This window comes from Pholcus phalangioides, unplaced genomic scaffold (genome assembly GCF_987345545.1).
Source record: "Pholcus phalangioides strain wild (caught in Gottingen) unplaced genomic scaffold, Ppha-v1.0 ptg000041l_1, whole genome shotgun sequence".
Lineage (NCBI taxonomy): Eukaryota > Metazoa > Arthropoda > Arachnida > Araneae > Pholcidae > Pholcus > Pholcus phalangioides.
The window spans coordinates 7,580,153-7,599,328 of NW_028301627.1; the positions used below are offsets into that span (position 1 = coordinate 7,580,153).

Genomic DNA, 19,176 nt, shown 5'->3' on the forward strand with positions numbered 1-19,176 from the left:
TTTTTATACGTTTTATGATTTATTGCTTTGATTTTTAAATTTATGCTTCATGTATTATTATAAAATTATTATTATTTATAAGTTTATACTTTAATACCTGAATACTCTGCAAAATTGATAAACATTTTTCATTAATTTACAATTTTTAATACATTTTCATAGAAGTGTGAATTTTTAACTATTTTTGGGGCGCTTGGGGCACCGGAAGATATGAATGGATTTCAATAAAAAAAATTATACAAACTAATACACCCAAAGACACAACCCTAACAAAAAGTAATTTCGAAAAAAAAAATTTCCTATACTTTTCGATCCACCCTATTATTCACTATCATGGGTAAGCATGTAATGATACCAAGATAATATAAGCAGTAACTGTGTTGCAGTGATTGATGTGGGTCTGGTTTGCGGTAAAATGTTTGTCACGGCCACGAAATTGTTTTTGAAGAGCCAAAAAAAAAATTCTCAAAATTGCATGCATCTATGTAGATAGCGCTTTACTGTTAGTGACCTTTCACTAACCATGAACTCCTGAAGATAAGAATCGCTCACGTAATCGAGTTCACATCAATCTACGTTATCCTGCAAATGCCTGGAATAAAACGTTTACATGTTACTCAAGCGAAAAGGGTGCTTGCCAAACTCCTATGAAATGTGGTACTGGTAGGTATAAAAGACGTTTTGAACTTTTTAACATGTAATTTAACCATTAGTATAAAATTTTTGTTGCTTTTATTCACATTTCTTATTGTCTTAGAGGACAACGGCATCTACACGTAAAAAAGATTTCATTGCACACAACACTCTTATAAATCAATGGAATGATTTTACGTTTGTCAATTTTTGAACATGTGTGAGGGATGTATGGTCCACCCTGTGTTTCGAATTGATGGTGGGTCAAATAAACATTATTATGCCATACTTACTGAGTACATTCAGTTCAGCAGAATATCTGTCCGAAGCCCCTCTTCCGGTAGCCACGACGCAAGTGTAATTACCACTGTCGTTTTCAGCCAGGGGATCTATGACCAATGTCGACATTTCGGGTAAGTTGACGAGGTTGATCCTCGGATTCTTGGCGACCTCGCGTCCATCTTTGAGCCACTTGAATCGCATTCCATCCTCGACTTTATTCGTGGCGCACACTGTAGTCAATCTCTGACCAACCACCGACGCTCCCGAGAACATGAATGGCTGAACTCTTAGAAGCACGTCATCTGTAGGGGTCATTAAAAACATTGCATCAGTCTCATCACTGGTCATTATTATTCCAATCACCAATTATCACTCAATAATATAATGAAATTCATTAACAATGAATTTCGAAAACGAAAGAATCCATTAAATACACAGATGGAATGATGATAGTGAGTTTAGTGCTTCCATATTCTATAGTCGAGCAGTAGCCTGTGATTTTTAATGGGAACCATAGCACAAAAAATAATGAAATTCACCTCGCCACCGAACTGGACCGAGCCCGGTCAGACCTTTTCCAAATCATGTCAGGGCCGGGTGTATATCATTAATTACTGTCAGTTTATTCTCAAGGAATGCATTTATAGTTCAAACATCACTCTTTCGAAATGCATAAAACATTTTGATATTCATTCACTGCATTAAAATAACGGATGGAAGAATGAAACTCTTACCTGAAGGTCCACTGGAGCACCATGGTGCATTCTTCAGTATCATAGCCATCAATAGAATTATCCTATATCGGGTGATAACCATGTTGCTGGGAAAAACACTCACAGCCTAATTGTCCGTCGATAATGTTGTTAAAGAACGCTATTCTATTATTATTATTATACACAATGGGGAGTACAACCGCCAAGGAAGACGCTTCGTCGATGTCAGCGCCATCTTGCTGTGAATTAAAAAACTAATAAGAAGTATAACCCGAAGCATAGAAACCCAAGTATCCATTTTCATCTAAAAGACAGAATTTTACACATAAATCAGCAAAATACCAAATGAGCTAAGCATGGATTTATGAATGAAAATTCGAGGAAGACGCTTCATTGACGACCGCGCCATCTAGCTTTGAATGAAATAACATGATGCATATATATAGTAACACGATGCATATACAGTAACATGAATCTCACCAAAACCTAAATATACCATTTCTCATCTGGAAAATTAGAATTTTCGACTTGAATATACCCGTGACATCACCATGTGCAATAAATTCATAGGCATAATGATACGGGCATGATTCATGACATGTCCTTCGTTTCTCTTCTCTTGATATAAAACTGAACACAAATGGATAAGCATGAAAATAAATGCAATTAAGAGATGGGCCTATCGGAATTACATGCATACATATCAAACTGTACGTTGTCATGGACTCACCAATCACTTTGACACTGACTGATTTGGCGAGATCTTCTCCGACGCCATTCGATATCCTGCAATGGTACAACCCATCGTGCATCTTATTGGCGTCAGCGATAACTACGCTCCCGTTCGAGAAAAGCGTCACGCTTTGTCCTTGTGACAACGTCTCCAATTTGGATCCTTTAATGGCACAAAGAATCATAACAGATAGAATTCCAAGTATAATCTCAAAATTATATTCAGTTAAGGATTATTCTGAACATCATACCCATGGCGCCATCCATCGGTGTCTTACTATGTGATTGATTATTTCTTGGGTGCGACGATAGATAGCGCCATGGGTTTACGTTGGTGTATAGTGGGTGTTGTTGTTGTTTTTTTACCTGTTGACTTAGTCCAGCTCGTAGTTGGCGTCGGTTTACCATTACCTGCACAACTCACGATGGCTGTCTCTCCACTGATGATTTCAGTGTCCTCCGGAGGAAGTCTCCAAGACGGTGGAACTGATGGAAAGAGACGCATGTCAAGTTATCTGACATGATAGCAATACATATGTATCACAAATACACCTTGATTCAGAGGCACACATTTATTGTAACATCAATAGGAAAAATTCTCTATCGTTTTGTTAAATTCCGACTAGCTGGAAATTAACATCGCGAAACATCTGGAAAAACACCAGCTGGACCAAATTGCATGTGATAACACTTTTAACACATGTCACATGCGTGCATTTTTTCTTTTGTTTTCACAATTCCCAAGTTTACTAGGGATCCATACGCTAATTATATTTTAATTTCTTCAAGTTTCTGGTGATGTTGTAATCATGTTAATCGAAATATAGTGCATATTATTGAAATTCAATGCTGCTTATAAAGCCTCTAAAAGTTGTTTCGGAGTCATGTGCAGAGACTAACATGGGTGTGACAGTGTTCAAGGAAATAAAAGCCAGATTTTCCAACTTCTCTACTTTTCTATGGTAGAAAATCCCTTTACACTCTTGATTAAATAACAATTAACTACATGTGTCTGATCTATTACACTAAATACGTACAAGTATATCAGCGTTTCTCAATCTTTTGCACTTGCAGGGACCTCTTGAAAATAAATTACATGTTATATGGAATCCTTGAAGTTATTTACATGTTCTAGGGATTCTTTGAATTTACAAACACATTTTTTAGACAAACCTCTTGGAACATATATGAGGACAGTAAACTCTCGTAGAATTAACAATATCAATGGTTCAAGAATTATTTAGAGCAGTGTTTCTCAACCTATGGTCCGCGGACCACGTCTGGTTCAACCGCTGTAATTCATGTATCAGTAATATCCACATGCGTTAAATTGAAAGTATGCTTTCATATATAAGTTCACAAAACGTCATCGAGGAAAATGCGGGAAATTCAGATCGTAAATACGGGATATTACTAACTAAATTTTGTCAAAAAGTGAAAATTATTGCCTTAAATGCAGTTTTTTATAATTACTGTACTTCTTAAATGGCTGAAGGATGGGGGCAATAAAAGACTATATATACTACAGATCGCAGTAAACATAATATATTTCACGAAATAATGATCAGATGACCATATTTCTTTGAGAAAAATACGGCAAACTAGGATCTTCAATGGGGTAAAATATGGCACGTAACCAATTGTTATTAAAAAGGTTTCTGGAAGTAGGCACAATCGCCAATTTTTGTTAAAATTGCCTAAAAGCTGCGGAAAAAACGTTCGAACTGACAAAAATGTGAACATCTATGTTTCTTGCCATATAATTATCATAATATAATTTATATACTGTATTACGATAACGCTACGTATTCACGATTTTAGTAAATGTTAAAAATTTCAAATAAAAGCATCGTTGAAAAAATGGGACAAATGTATTTTAAAAAAAAAAGTGGAATACCCAAAATTATATAGGCGTGTCCCGTAATACGGGGCGCAAGCGGTCCGTAGAAACTGTTTCAGACATTTTACTGGTCTTTGGATTCAGAAAAGTTGAGAAACGCTAACACTTAGAGGATATGAGAACCCTTACAGAAATATCCATGTTCTAGAGCAGCTTTTCTCAATCTTCCTGAACCGAAAGACTTGTAAAATGTCTGAAACAATTCGCCAAACCTCTTGTGTTCCGTTTGACGAGAGATTCCAGAATTTTTGGTTGTTCCGGCGTTTTTTTACACTTTCAGGGGTTTTTTTTTAACAACATTCATTTGAATTTACATTACTTACTAAAACCGTGTTTTGCATAACTTAAAAACTATTAATGATAATCATGGCTATAAATATTCATCTCACCTATTTTTAAAGGTTCTTGGGCATGTGAATATTTTGATATTTGTCCAGCCCTGTCTACAAAGTCATCTAAAATGGGGAGGGGGAGGGGGTGTTTCTTGAAATACAGTTTATATTGTGATTTGTTGCAGCCCTTCATTCCCCCCCCCCACATTCATCAGTTCTAGTAAATCTACCTAGAATTGGATCGATTATCAAGCCTGCTGCAGATTCGATCGACGTGGATTAGAGGTGATCTGTGGACCACAGATTAAGAAAAGCTCTGTTTTAGTGTACTGAAATATTATTCTCAGGGAGCAGAAAATATCCATTGTCTCTCTAGAGTAAAGACTTTCAACATTTCTGGTTTATGCAGAATCCCTGATGCTCCACAGAACCTCAAAATAAATGAATGTTTCTCCAACACAAATGTTACAGCTATTCCTCTTGAAAAGTGACCATGTTCTGAGAAACTCTTGAAATGATGGCTGTTCTCTAAAGCACCGCATCTGTGTTCTAAAATATCTTCTACATAGTAGTTGTGTTCAAAGAAATCCTGGAATTTTATATTCTAAAAAACCATGTCTCCATACTAGAAGTCACTCAAAATGATAGCTATGCTCTAAGAAATAAAAACTGTGTTCAAGAAAACCCTTGAAAGCGTATTTGTTTTCTAGGAACCCTTGAAAGGGTATTTCTGTTCTCGGGACCCTTGAAAGGATATTTGTGCTCTAGGAACCCTTGAAAGGGTATTTGTGTTCTAGGGACTCTTTTGAAAGGGTATTTGTTTTCTACAGACCCTTTTCAAAGGATATTTGTGTTCTAGAGACCCTTTAAGAGATATTTGTGTTCTAGAGACCCTTTAAGAGATATTTGTGTTCTAGAGACCCTTTAAGAGATATTTGTGTTCTAGAGACCCTTTAAGAGATATTTGTGTTCTAGAGACCCTTTAAGAGATATTTGTGTTCTAGAGACCCTTTAAGAGATATTTTAAAAATGGGCAACCCTTTGCATGATATCTATGTTTTAGGAAATCCTCGAAATGATAGCTGCGCTTTAAGAAACATTATCGGTGTTCTAAAGAAACCTCTGAAATGATCGTTTTTTTTAGAAGTCTTTAAAATGATAGCTATGTTCGTGTTCCAAGAAATCCTTAAAATGACAGCTGAGTTCTAAGAAACACTTGAAATAATATTTGAATTCTAAGAAACGACATCTGCATTCCAGAAAACTCATTGAAATGATTGCTGTGATCTGAGAAACTGTGTTTTAAGAAACAAAATATCTGTTCTGAGAAACATTATCCGTGTTCTGAGAAACAATTCAAATATCATTGGTATTAGGACACAATCGATATCTGTGTGTTCTAGAAAACCCTTAAAATGATATCTATGATGTAAAAAAAATCCATGTTCTAAGAAGCTGTGTTTTAAAAAAAATACCTACGTTTATATATATAAGTTACCTTAGAAATGATAGAGAGCTGTGTTCTAGGAAATCCTTGAAATAATTTCAATTAATACAGTTAGCATTGTGTTCTAAAAAACAATATCCGGGTTCTGGGAAATCCTTGAAATCATAGCTGTGCTCTGAAATACAATATTTATGTACTTGGAAAGTGTTTTAAGAAAATTATCTGTGTTCTAGAAAGCAGTATCTGTGTCTGAGAAATCCATGAAATGATATTTGTATTGTAAGAAACGATATCTATGTTCTAGGAAAAAACCCTTCAAAATATAGTTGTGTTCTAGGAAGTCTTTTAAATGAAAACTGTGTTCTGTATAAGAGGCCCTTAAAATTATATTTGTTCTCTATTCTAAGAATTGTACCTGTGTCCTATGAAACCCTTAAAAACATGTAGTTGGATTCTAAGAAACAATATCTTCGTTTTAAGCAACTCTGGAAATGATATCTATTTGCTAAAAAAACCTTTCAAAAGATATTTGTTTTCTAAGAAATAATATCTGTGTTGTTAGAACTGATATTTTTGTTGTAAGAAACGATATCTGTGTTCCAGGAAACTCTTGAAATGACATCCATGTTCCAGAAAACCCTTCAAAAAGATATTTATGTTCTAGGGGACTCTTGAAATGATATTTCAGTAGCAGGCAACCCTTGAACCCTTGGCATTGTATCTACTTTCTAGGACACCTTCGAAAATTATATCCACGGTCTAGAAATCACCTAGAAATGTTTCACGCACCCTTGACATGATAAATGTTCGCGTTCTTGACATCATAAACACAAATATTAGAATCACGATAGGCCAAAAAGGTGACTTGAAAAAAAATGCCAAAAAAAGATTAGAAAAAAAATTTATAATGTGCATAATATTGTAACTCATTTACACACTAACTATTGATCGGGGATTTCCCACTAAAAAAATCATTGAAACGTTTTTCCCATAATATTATGCATAATTACTCACTCAGTACATCCAGTGCGACCGTGTAGCTGTCAGTGAAGACACCACTGGTGACGACGCAGGTGTAATTACCGGTGTCTTCTTCGGTTAGGGGGTCAATTATCAAGTTCGACACCTCGGCTAGATTCAAGATATTTATCCGGCCCGTTTTGGACACCTCCCGGCCGTTTCTGAGCCATTTGAAGTCCATCTTCTCCCCGCTCTCTTTCGTGGAGCAAAGTGTCGCCGTCCTTTTGCCGATCGTGGGTGTCGGTGGGAAACTGAACGGCTGGATGTGCACCGAAGCAGCTGAATTGCAATTATAATGGAATAATTAATTAGTCCAATTCAAAAACGGTTCTAAATAAATTTTTAGAATATTCTCTCATGCTATAGAACACTATGAAGTTATGTTAGCTCTCAGTCAATATAATTAGTAATATCATCGAGACAATATTCACTCACCTACGAAAGCGTCCATGATCGTGAGCAAAAACATGATGTATCCATGTGCGAAGCACATGCTTCTTCTTTCTTCCATGTCGCAATCACTAACCGAAATACTCACGAATATAAATCGAAAATAATGATACCAGATACAATCGTAAATCAAAAGTAAAGTATCAAGCAGTGTTAGCGATGTTGTGGTATATTCCAAGAAAATAGTAATAATAATGCTTTTTAGCTTTTGTGTGTCGGGGGACGAGATGGGAATGAAACTGCATCGCAGCGCCCTCTTGCATAGAAAAAACAAATTATTTTACGAGAAAAATCGTACATCAATCAAAACCATACATCATAATTTATAAAAAAAATTTCAAACGTTCATTACGCTGCACAAACGACATTCTCAACCATGCCTTCAATTCTTAGCGTCCTATAGGCTGTCTTGAAACGTTTCTTATGAATGGATACGCTCTAGAAGGAACGTTCCAATAAAAATAATTGCAATATTCGATGTTCATAAGCATACCTATGACTCTGAGCACGATTATCTTGTACAACGGATGGTCCCCTACGCCATTGGATGCGTTGCACCGATAAGAGCCTTCGTCGGACTTCGATACGCTCTGGAAAATGAGGCTGCCATTCGGAAACGTTGAAAGGTTTTCACTCGGAATTAGGATCTGAAAATCCGGTCCCGTTCCTGGAACAAGATATCGGGACGCCGTTATACATACGCACAAAAATAAACGAGAAAAACTGATAATGGTTATTTCTCGCGAGCATTTTCATTAATTATAGCAATTTTGGCTGAACAGACATAACGATTTGGCAGCCGAATCAACGCGAATTGTGATTGGTTAAGTATGTTTTTCGGATTACTGCACACATGGTGTGAACCGACTAAATTTGCCTGAGACAAAAATGGGACACGGAGTCAGCCATCGCCAGTAATTGGAAATAGTCGTCAATTTTTCGACAGAAATTTGCTAAAAAAAAACCTGTCATAACTATATCTAAGCCAAAATAACTCCTAGAGAAGATCCAAAACCACATCAGCGGAATCAGAATCCCATTCAAAATGGGACGTATGGTCACTATAAACATCCCATTCATTGCCAATTACTGGAAATAGTCAAAAATTATCCCAACAATTTGCTGAAAAAAAAAGTGGCATCACTTAAAATTAAGCCAAAATCACGCCAAGAAAAGCCCAAACCTCATAGTAGATTTACAAGTAAGAAAATCCTATTCACACACACAAAATGGGACGCAGTCATTATAAACAAACATCAATTTGGTAATTCATCTTACTGGAATTTCGGTGAATATTTCATTTACCGCCAAATACCGCCATTTACGCCTTCGACACTAGTGTTCACACAATGTACATCGACATTGCAATGGTGATCGACATCGTAGTTCATTTAAAATAAAATCTGTACAAAACAGAGAGAGAGAGGCATTGAAATAAATTTCACCTTTGGATTTGAGCCATGTCATGGTCGGGTTCGGTCGTCCATGTGCAGAGCATTCTATGACCACTCTCTCTCCAACCACAACATCTCTGTCATCGGGCTTCACTTGCCACGAGGGTGGAACTTTATCGAAATAAAGAGTAGATTTCTAGATGCATTAACACAATCAACCTCTCGAAATGACATCGCAATATTATAACGATCTTATTTTAATCTTACCCGAGACATCTAGATGCGCAGTGAAACTTCCGGTCACACCCTTGTTGCTGATGACACAAGTATAGTTGCCACTGTCATCTTCACTCAAGGGGTCGATGACAAGAATGGACAGGTCAGGCTGTGTCCTCACGTCGATGTTGTTTTTTCTACGAATGTCCTTACCGTTCATCAGCCACCTGAAATCCATTTTGCCACCTGTTCCAGGAGCACAGGTGACGCTGACACGGTTGTCCACTACCGACTCTCTGGGAAACTGAAACGGTTGGATCTTCAAGATCGGCATTTCTCCTGAAATTTGTCAAAAGCTGAATTACAAAAAGCGAACATATAAACAATTAACATCATTCTTATTTTTTTATGAAAATACTTTTTTTCTGGATGTTATGCCAAAGTGTGAACTCTACAAGCGAAATTACCAGACGTGGGGCTAGCTCAAAGATGCCAAGAAAAACGGCCATGATGAGATGCTCGGAGTAAAAAAGGAAAAATTCTATTCTCACATGAAATGTGCCTCTTTTAACTTTTTTCCCTAAAAAGCGGGTACATTGCTTTCTATTTCACCTGCCGAAGACCTGTTTCTCTGCTCACAGAATTTTGATATCTGTGCGGAATTACAAAATAACTTGCTTCTTTATACACTATGGGGAATTCTTCTCTGCCCAGCAAAATAACTGTGTGCACGGAAGCATTCTCAGACTTTAAGCGTCTATATTTTGTATACTTATTCACGATTAAAAAAATGGCACCTTTCTTAGGCACTTTCGTCTTTATCCCATGAATTTAGAATCACACTGTATTACATGTGAGAAAGGCATCAATGAAGTAGTACCCCTTCCACCACCTATCGAATTGCAATTCTTCGATTAAAATTAGCGATCGAATTTTGATTAATGTGCCGTATGAAAAAAGCAATATCATATCATAGGTGTTAATATTCTATAAGGGGTTCTATATTTGTTAAATTATCAAGTTTGCCTCGAAATTTTAACGTTATTATTTGCGCGTGGTTAAACAATGTTTGTAAAACTCGTAAAGTGTAGCAGTACTTGGCATTTATATTGTTTTTGATTTTAATAGATAGGTGGCGGAAGGGGTGCCACTTCATTGATGTCTTGCTCACGTGTAATACAGTGTGATTCTAAATTCATGGGACAAATTTTAAGAGGTTATATAAGACACTTGTACAAGCACTTTTGATCATAGATTTTGTGGTCGGGTGTATTATTTATTTCACCAAAAACAAATATCATATTTTTCCGACGAATTTGCTGCGATATGTGGCACCAGCCATTCGAGGATGCACATGCACCTTCGGATTACATTGGAGTTCGGTTTCTATTAGTCCAAGGACCATCAAGGTTATGCGCCAAACAATGATCAAGCGGTATAATGACTGGTGTAGAATTTGCGCTACCCAAGATGTACCATGAAAAGACCTATACCAAATTACAATACCCTGCTCCCGAGCATTGACGTACGCAAGATCGAATTTTAGAGGGACACACTCATACATTGGGTTTGCGGAGCATGAGGAATCTCTCCCAGAGAAATTTCGAGCTGCTAACCTTCAAAAATCATTTTAAATTAACAGAAATGGATAAAAGACAACATACAGTATAAAAGTATTTTCTTTCGATATTTTAATTTTTTTACTGCAATATTTGGAAATGTTTTCAATTTTTTATCGTCTTGTGGGTAAGGCACGAGACCCCCCCCCCCAGGTTCTCTCCTGCTTACTACGCCTCTGGTCACAAAAGTATGAACTCAGGTATATCATTTGGCAAGAAATTTTCGCAGCAACGTATAAATAAAAAAAGGAGGGGGAAAAAACTTATCTTTATGCTACGCAATATCATAACAGCATATAAGTAATATTACACGAAGAATTACGATTTTAAAAACTAGGAAATCCGAAGAGTGATTGTTGAATTTTCAGTAAGTAAATTTTGTCTTTGTGGATTCAGAGGAAAAATATTAGTTTATTAATTTTCATGTTTTCTCATATAAAAGTGCGCAAAAGCACATTTGAGATACTTGATTGAACAAGATTTATGTTCAACCTATTTTTACTTAATTTTCTGCAGAATTTTAATTCATTATATGATGTATATGTGCTAAATAGCTCAATTAATCCTTGAAGATCAGACATTTTTCCAAAACCCATTGGAAAAAAGGTAAGGCACCCACTGTGGGACCCCCTCTCTCCAAAGAAGAGATTTGAAATATTTGCTCTCATCGGTGCGTTTTTATGTGGGAAATTCTCTCGTGACATCTTAAATCATCAACGTTACCCGCCTTCCAAGACGGTCATGACCAACACTTCGGGAACCACTGTATCAAGGTAATAGAGGTGAAGAACGAAACCTCTTTTCAGATAGTCGTATCTTAAGTGCAGAAAAATATTATTTTCGACCCGACTCACGTGACAGCTGCCGCTAATTATGCAATATTCCGATCCTTATCTTTTTAGGGGAGGGAGTCATGATCTCTTACATTTTCTAGTTGAAGGCCATGCAATTCGCATATCCTCAACTTGAGAACAAAAGAAATTATATGCGTTAATACAATTACAGACTAATTTGTCTATTTTGTATCAACGCTCCATTTAGGATATTATAATACCCCGCAAATACATCCTCGAAGAATCACTAATCGATAACAACATGCGTCGGTACATAAAGTGCTTTAATGCAAAAAGAATTGAATCGTATGCGTAAATATATTTTCAATACCAAATGATAAAAAAAAAACCATGGGAGAAATAATATTACAATGAAGTTGATATCAAATAATAGTTTAATTGATGGGATTTATTAATGGCAGAGCAAGGAAGAGTAGAGAAAAAGACTTACCAGCTATGGTGTCCATCAAGCTCAGGATCACGAGAACCGTGATCGCTTTATTAGGTCCGGTGAAGATCATTTCTAGTCACGTGACAATTAGTGATGGCGATTCTTTGCATATGAGGTATGATGATTAGTACAGACGAATTTTTACTAGACAAGCCTCACTGTGATTATTTGGTGAAGAAGCGAGTTGTAGCGATAGTGATGATGCTGAAAAAATGAGTCTTTAGTTGGAAATATTTATATCATACGGTAATAAGAGACACCAGCGCCCTCCATAGACCGTCACAACAACTAAAAACGTTTATAGCTGAAAACATAATTTATTTATTTATTAAGTTAAATTAATTCTAAGTACCTGGACGTAGTTTTATGAAAACAGATCATTCAACAATGAAAGAAATTATCTTACACTGATGAAAGCATGAAACACTGAAACCCAAGTCGATCAGGAACATCTAAAACAAACGTGTTATTCATCACATTAAGAATATAATTTAGTTCATTCTACTGTATATGTAAAACTAAGACATACAAGTGTCAAGGGTATTGGTAAATCCATCAGAATTAAGAGGTGGCTCCAATGAAAAATTCATGACTTGTCAAGAAAGCCATGATTTTTTCATTCGATGATGGCCGTGGAAGCCTAATTTGTTTCGGGTGATGCCCAAATTAGTTAGAAGATGCGAATACCTATCACTCTTAGTACTATGGTCTTGAAAAGATCCTCTCCGATATCATTGGATACATTGCACTTGTACAATCCTTCGTCGTCTTTGATGATTCCACTGAAGACGAGGCCATCCGGGGATGCGCTGATGCGGTCAGTTGCAGAAAGTTTCTTGAAGTCGTAGGTTGATCCTGAATACGGTATCGAAAAAAATCATAATTTGTTGACCCACGTTAAATGATATCTGAGTTCTAAGAAACTCTTTAAATGATATTTGTATTAAGAGGGACGCGATGTCTGTATTATAGAAACCCTTGAAATGATATTTGAGAAAGAGGACGGTCAGATTCTGTACAGACAACATCTGGACAGTCAGACCTAACTCAGGTTAAAGCTCACACTGCCACCAGATGTCAACTTATCCGAAGATGATGTTAACTCTCCTCCATTCATAGGAAGGTTTCAACAGCTGGACGATGCGAAGATGAATTCAGGAAACAAAATTCCTCCCTGCAAGTGAAAGGACGTGGGTTTGATTCCCCGCAAGAGCAGTTGAATTTTCTTTCCTGAATTCATCTTCGCATCAGCCAGCTGTTGAAATCTTCGTATAAATGAGGGGGAGCGATATCATCTTCCTGTAGGGCACGTTCCCTTAACCATTTATAAGGCCTTCTCACACCGTTGGAACGGTAAACGGTTACAGACAAAACCCCTTACAAGGACAGGGCCCCAAGGTGACGTCTTCAAAAAGTTTTGAAAAATTACCACCAATTCTATTCATTTAAATATGCACAAAACTACAAAAAGATCCAGCTAAATTATTACGGGTCACAAGAAAAAAATTCAAACATTAATATTTTGAACGCCAATTTGTGAAGCCAAGAATGAATTGAAAAATCTAGCAACCCTAGACTCTTTGAGTGACGTCATTCAAACAACACATGATCACGTTAAGACGCCTTCATATAAAGGGGCCTTCGTGTATAAAGGGTACTAGATCACGCAAAGCACAGACAAAGAAAGGGGGGAAGAAAGATAAGCAGTTTCTAGTACAGAGAAGTTGTAGGAAAGAAAGTGAAACGAAAAGTTTTCTATAGATTTCGCCAAGAAGAACGATGGTAGCCAACTGTGATTGATCATTTTTGATAACTTTTTGCGTCTTTAATAATTGTATTCCGCTGATGAATTTTTCATAATTTTTTGAGAACGACACCTTGGGACCCTTTCCTTGTTAGATATAATGATAGAGGAACTCACCCTGGGCTTTTGACCAGGTCACGACAGGCTGAGGTTTGCCGCTACCTTGGCATCCCAACGTGATGTCTTGTCCGCTGATTACGTCCGTGTCCTTCGGCTTCACTTTCCAAGATGGAGGACCTCAAACGAACGCATATTTTAATTGATAGTTATGTGGTACTGGGGAGGTGAATGAGATTCAGAAACGTAATTGGCATGGAGAAGCAGTCGTAAAATACTTACTCAGGACATCCAAAACCACCGTGTGACTGTCGGTGAGTCCTCTGGCTGACACAACGCAAGTGTAGTTCCCACTGTCGTCTTCGGTGAGGGGATCGATGATCAGGTTCGAAAGTTCCGGAAACGTTCTGAGGTTGACGTTCTTCTGCTTGGTCAGCGGTTTGCCGTTTTTCAACCACTTGAAGTCGATCTTTTCTCCCGTGACGGTCGTGCACAATGCGATCCCTCTCTTACCGACGACCGACTGACTCGGGAACGAAAACGGTTGGACTTTTAAGGACGACGTCGCACCTGAAACCGATCGAAATTTCATTTCCATCTGTATAGCATCCATATGAAGTAAAGTTATATAATGAACACAAATTTATTACTTATCATCACTAATTAATAGTTCGGCTACATTGGTATAAATTATAACTGAACCCGATGAATACTCATACAGTTAGTTATTTATGGAACCATCCGCGGAATCCCGCGGATGGTGCTTACATTCTGTGCAATTATATGCTTTGACAATGGCCTAATTTATTTTGGGAGAGAGAGGGGTGGTGTGTGTTTTTTTGTGAATTTCTTTTCGGCCATATATTTCGGCCTTTTTCATTTTTTTCCAAATTTTGAATTCTTAACCATTGCGTTAGTAACTTTAGGTCGCCTTTAAATGCATTCATCATAATTTCGCTCATTTTAGTGTGGCTTTTAGTGTATTTCTTCGAGTTATTTCGACCAACTTTTTATTACTACATTTAGGCTCTATTACATACATATTTTTATGGGTATTTATTTCTCCATGTTTCTTTCCCCGTTTCTCAATTTTTTTTCTCGACCATCTTGTCGTGCAATGTGCCTGTTGTTTTGGATTTCATATTTGTTTACGTCTGCTATATACGTATAATAGAATGTCGACTATCTGGCCTCCGTACTATCCAGTAACTAGTACCTTGGCACCATGACTTCGTCAAACTTCGCTAAGTTTGTTGCCAATCTGGCAATATAAACAGAGGAATGCGTCAGTTTACATTTTTACATAAGATAATGACTATTTACAGGTGAAAAATGACATAAATATGAACTACTTACATAATTTTCGTAAATAATTTTGTAATAAATTTTGTAATAAATTTTGTAATAAATTTTGTAATAAATTTTGTAATAAATTTTGTAATAAATTTTTGTGATAAATTTTTAAAACTTACAGTACACATAACAAACATTTACATTATGTCATGTTATTATGTTACCGCCAAAGCCCGAAGTGGTTACTTCGCAAACTTGCCAGCCCAGTTGATCCTGCCATTTTCCGGATTTCGTGCTTCCGCTGGGCTTTGCCCAGCCCTATAAGTCGATCGCTATATATGTATCACTAAGATATCAATATTTAGATTCTTTTCATATTAGAGTTGTCATAGTTAACCATAATAATTATGCTTAGCTATGGCTAACTATAAATGGTTATAGTTATCACACATAAAACGCTAACGTGGCGATGACCCCGAAACATAGGGATCGATTTTTAGAGATATATATGTTACCGGAAAAGTATGAAATTCAGGCATTCTATACAATGCCTGGTCGTTTCAGGCAAAGTATGAATTCAGGCATTCTATACAATGCCTGGTCGTTTCAGGCAAAGTATGAAATACCGGTTTTATTCTATACTTTGCCTAGGCATTCTATAGAATGCTTAAACACCATCCAGGCAAAGTATGAAATATCTTCTTCCAACAAATCTCTTTAGGGGCGATATAAAATATTGCATAAAATTAAAATTTCGCAGCATTTTCGTCATTTTTTCCCGGAAACATTTCCCTTTCGCTCTCGTGAAAAAAGGATCTGTTGAGGGGCGGTATAAAATATTACAATTTCATCAAATTAAAGGGAACGACGAAAGCCCGATTTTTCGGATATTGGCCGGGTCAGCTGGGTCGACCAGTTCGCAAAGTGGTCAACTTCGGGCTTTATCAGTAACATAAATTTATGTATATACAGTAGTACTGACCTGTACCAAGGGATCACAAAATATGAAAAAGGAGTGGCTTTTCGTATTAAAATGGTGTTCTTGATGGTGTGATGAGGGGTAGGAAGTGAGCATCAATAGAACTCCGGCCTATCCGGCTTTTCTGTTATTCGGCTCGCCCTTCCTATTAGGCTGGATAGTCCGGATTCTACTGTACAATGCGCAAGAAAATCATTTGAAAGAAAAGAGCATTTTCTTTTTCTTATCCGATGTTTTCTCTCCTTGAAATCGATATCATTTCGCTGAATTAATTTCGGTTTTAAATTCACAGAAGCTACATTTTTCGCAATTCACTGTCCCATCGGACTTATTTCAATTCGGCGTTTCTTTTTAGTAAAAAAAACTGTCAAATTTAAGTCTTTCAGGAAAGTTAAGTGAAAGCTTAACTCGATTGGCCATGACGCTGCAGTTTTTTCCATGTGTCCCTCGCCACAGAGAGCAACAGGCCTACACAACAATACCATTATTCAATCATTACACTTCACTCATAGTTAGAAAATTTGATGGCAGATGAAGCACTACACAGAAACAAACGTCACGCAGTTTCACTGCACATAACACACATTCCAACATGTACCAATTCGTTAGATGTTCCGCAAAGGAATATGGACGAGGTGCAGCAGCAACTTTTCATGTGTCTAAAATGTTAATACTCCGGGAGATAAAAAAAAAAACCACGGAATTTCTCATTGACACAGACCTTGAAATATTTTTGCCTTCTTCCTGAAAATTCCAAGGTATTTTTACCAATAACTGGTATTCGTTTGGAAATCCCCACAGAATTCAGGAAAGCTAATTAAAGTTTAACGCAGATATATTACCCATCAAGTACCTCATTCATATTATCGTATTTCCATTATGTGAATAAACAGCATAAAAACATTTTTACGAGAATCATTTGGAAATATTTGTATGAATAAACAACATATGCAGGGAATCTCTTATACCTTGTCCATAGTAAACCTTGAAACACTTGAAATAATTTAACTAGTATTGCCTTCAAGCTGATGATCTTGACAACGATTTTGCACGTAAAGCACGTTTTAGTCAAAAAAATTATTCGCTTGTCTTTGTTGTTTCCCTTCACAACATTGCAAATTTAGTGAACTATATTTAGATCATGTCACGATCTTTATCCGTATAATCCCTTGGTCAACCATACAAAGTGTTCAGTCATACCAATCACTGTAAATGAAGTTATTAAAATTTTTAACAAATGTTGGGACATTAAACATGGACATTAACAAATTTTTAACATCGTGTACTTTGTAAACAGCATAATATGAGATTTTTCCTAGTTTACCTCGGAATACTCAACTTACACTAATTTATAACTCTTCTTTTACTTTCACATGCATTTCATATTTTATATTTTAAGTTCTCTACCTTTCTCCTACAAAATAACTTCAGCTACCCCATTTCTTCTCTTCTATATCCACGTACGGTTATTATTATTTTTTTAAATAATCAATAAATAAAATAATAAATAATCCTTATAGGAAGGGTGGTCCGAATAACAAAAAAGCCGGATAAGCCGGAGATATATTAATGCTCACTTCCTACCTCGATCATACCATCAAAACATCATTTTAATACGAAAAACCGCTCCTATTCATATTTTGTGACCTCTTCGTACAGGTCAATACTTTATACGTAAATGTATATGTTACTGCCAAAACCCGAAGAATTTCCTTTTTTTGGGAAAAAAACAAAAGTTTACAGTGTGGGATGCGTCGAACAAAAATTTTAGTAAGTAAATTTCCTTAGGATGAGAAGTGAGAAAATACTCTATTGTTGGTCAGAGTGCAAATAGAGACTATAGCAAAAATAGAGAATATGGCAAATGTTGACATCAAGGATCACCTAGCATCAAACGAACTGACAGAACCAAAGATTTAAAAAGATTTAATTTTCCTTTTTACAAGTATCATGTAGAATACACATTTCGTAAATATGTTCCTACCTCCTGTATTGTTACTTTGTTTTGTGTATATATATTAATAACAACGTTTTGTGTGATTATTTTGGTATTTTTTTTATTGCAATATATGATTTGTATTAAAAAATACTCACTATTAGTATGAATTTGTACTTTTTGTCTTTGTAATTTTACCCTGTTTCAAGATATAAGACCCCCTTGTTGTACATTGGAACATTTTACCTCTTCCAAAATGCATATTTAATGATTGCAGTGAGATAGAAAGGTAATTTAAATTTCACGTAATATTTTATACAGCGTACAGATACTAAATTGGATTTAATAAAATTTTACGGTAAAAACTGACCGAGAACAAAATCTTAAAAATAATGTGCCAGGATATAACAGTCTCCCCTAAATATTGCTAATGAATCATAATTAATTAATCCTATTAATGCCTAAACGGACATTCAAACAAATATATAATTATATTAATATCACAGTGCATTCAACAAACATCAATGTATTCAATCGCTTCAAGTCTTATGTAAAAATAAATTCATTCGACATTCCGTTCATCCGCGTATGTAAAAATATGTAAAGCAGTGTTTTGATGAAATGGAATTTTGAATTCGTCTTTGAACAATACACTGTATATTGTGGTTGCTCATGTATCTTAAATTCAGAGAATTGTACATAAATTAAGACTAAAGAGAGAAGAATGGTATTCATACCTGTGTCCGAGTCGACGATCGTCCATACAGATGCGATGAGTAGTCCGATGTACAGCATTGTCTTCCTATTAGATGCACGAGTTATACGATAACGAAATGCTTATGCTGGAAATGAAATCTGCAAAAATTGTATAGTGTATATACATGGCATTACACGCAAATTGTCACGCACGCCACCCAACACTAAACCGAAAGACGCCTCGTTTTTTTTTTCTATCCCGAACTAGGTCTTGCGTTTCTGTGGAATCGTAGCGCCACGTAGTGTTCGAAATCCGAACTAGTAATTTTGTGATGACAGCACTAAATAAGTGATACGATAGTGTTGCTAATATTTGAGAGAGAATTTTC

General features: G+C 36.3%; 1 protein-coding gene across 4 annotated transcripts in view; it reads right to left on the reverse strand.

The window, feature by feature from the left end:
* Positions 1–19,029, reverse strand: part of LOC149065206 (cell adhesion molecule Dscam1-like) — a 147,018-nt gene extending 127,989 nt beyond the window's left edge. Inside the window, exons 1-4 of one of the 4 annotated variants that reach the window (XM_089254528.1) lie at positions 18,829–19,029; positions 14,166–14,453; positions 13,944–14,063; positions 12,710–12,877 (exon numbers count right to left, since the gene is read on the reverse strand). In XM_089254528.1, the coding sequence (XP_089110654.1) occupies positions 12,710–12,877; positions 13,944–14,063; positions 14,166–14,453; positions 18,829–18,886 (634 nt within the window). In that variant the 5' untranslated portion in view covers positions 18,887–19,029. Of the gene's footprint in view, positions 1–926; positions 1,218–1,649; positions 1,777–2,358; positions 2,524–2,726; positions 2,847–7,053; positions 7,339–7,494; positions 7,607–8,002; positions 8,177–8,954; positions 9,075–9,170; positions 9,459–12,022; positions 12,160–12,709; positions 12,878–13,943; positions 14,064–14,165; positions 14,454–18,828 lie in introns of those variants that run through there. The other 3 variants (XM_089254522.1, XM_089254524.1, XM_089254516.1) reach the window with 3 other exon arrangements.
* Positions 19,030–19,176: the final 147 nt, after the last annotated feature.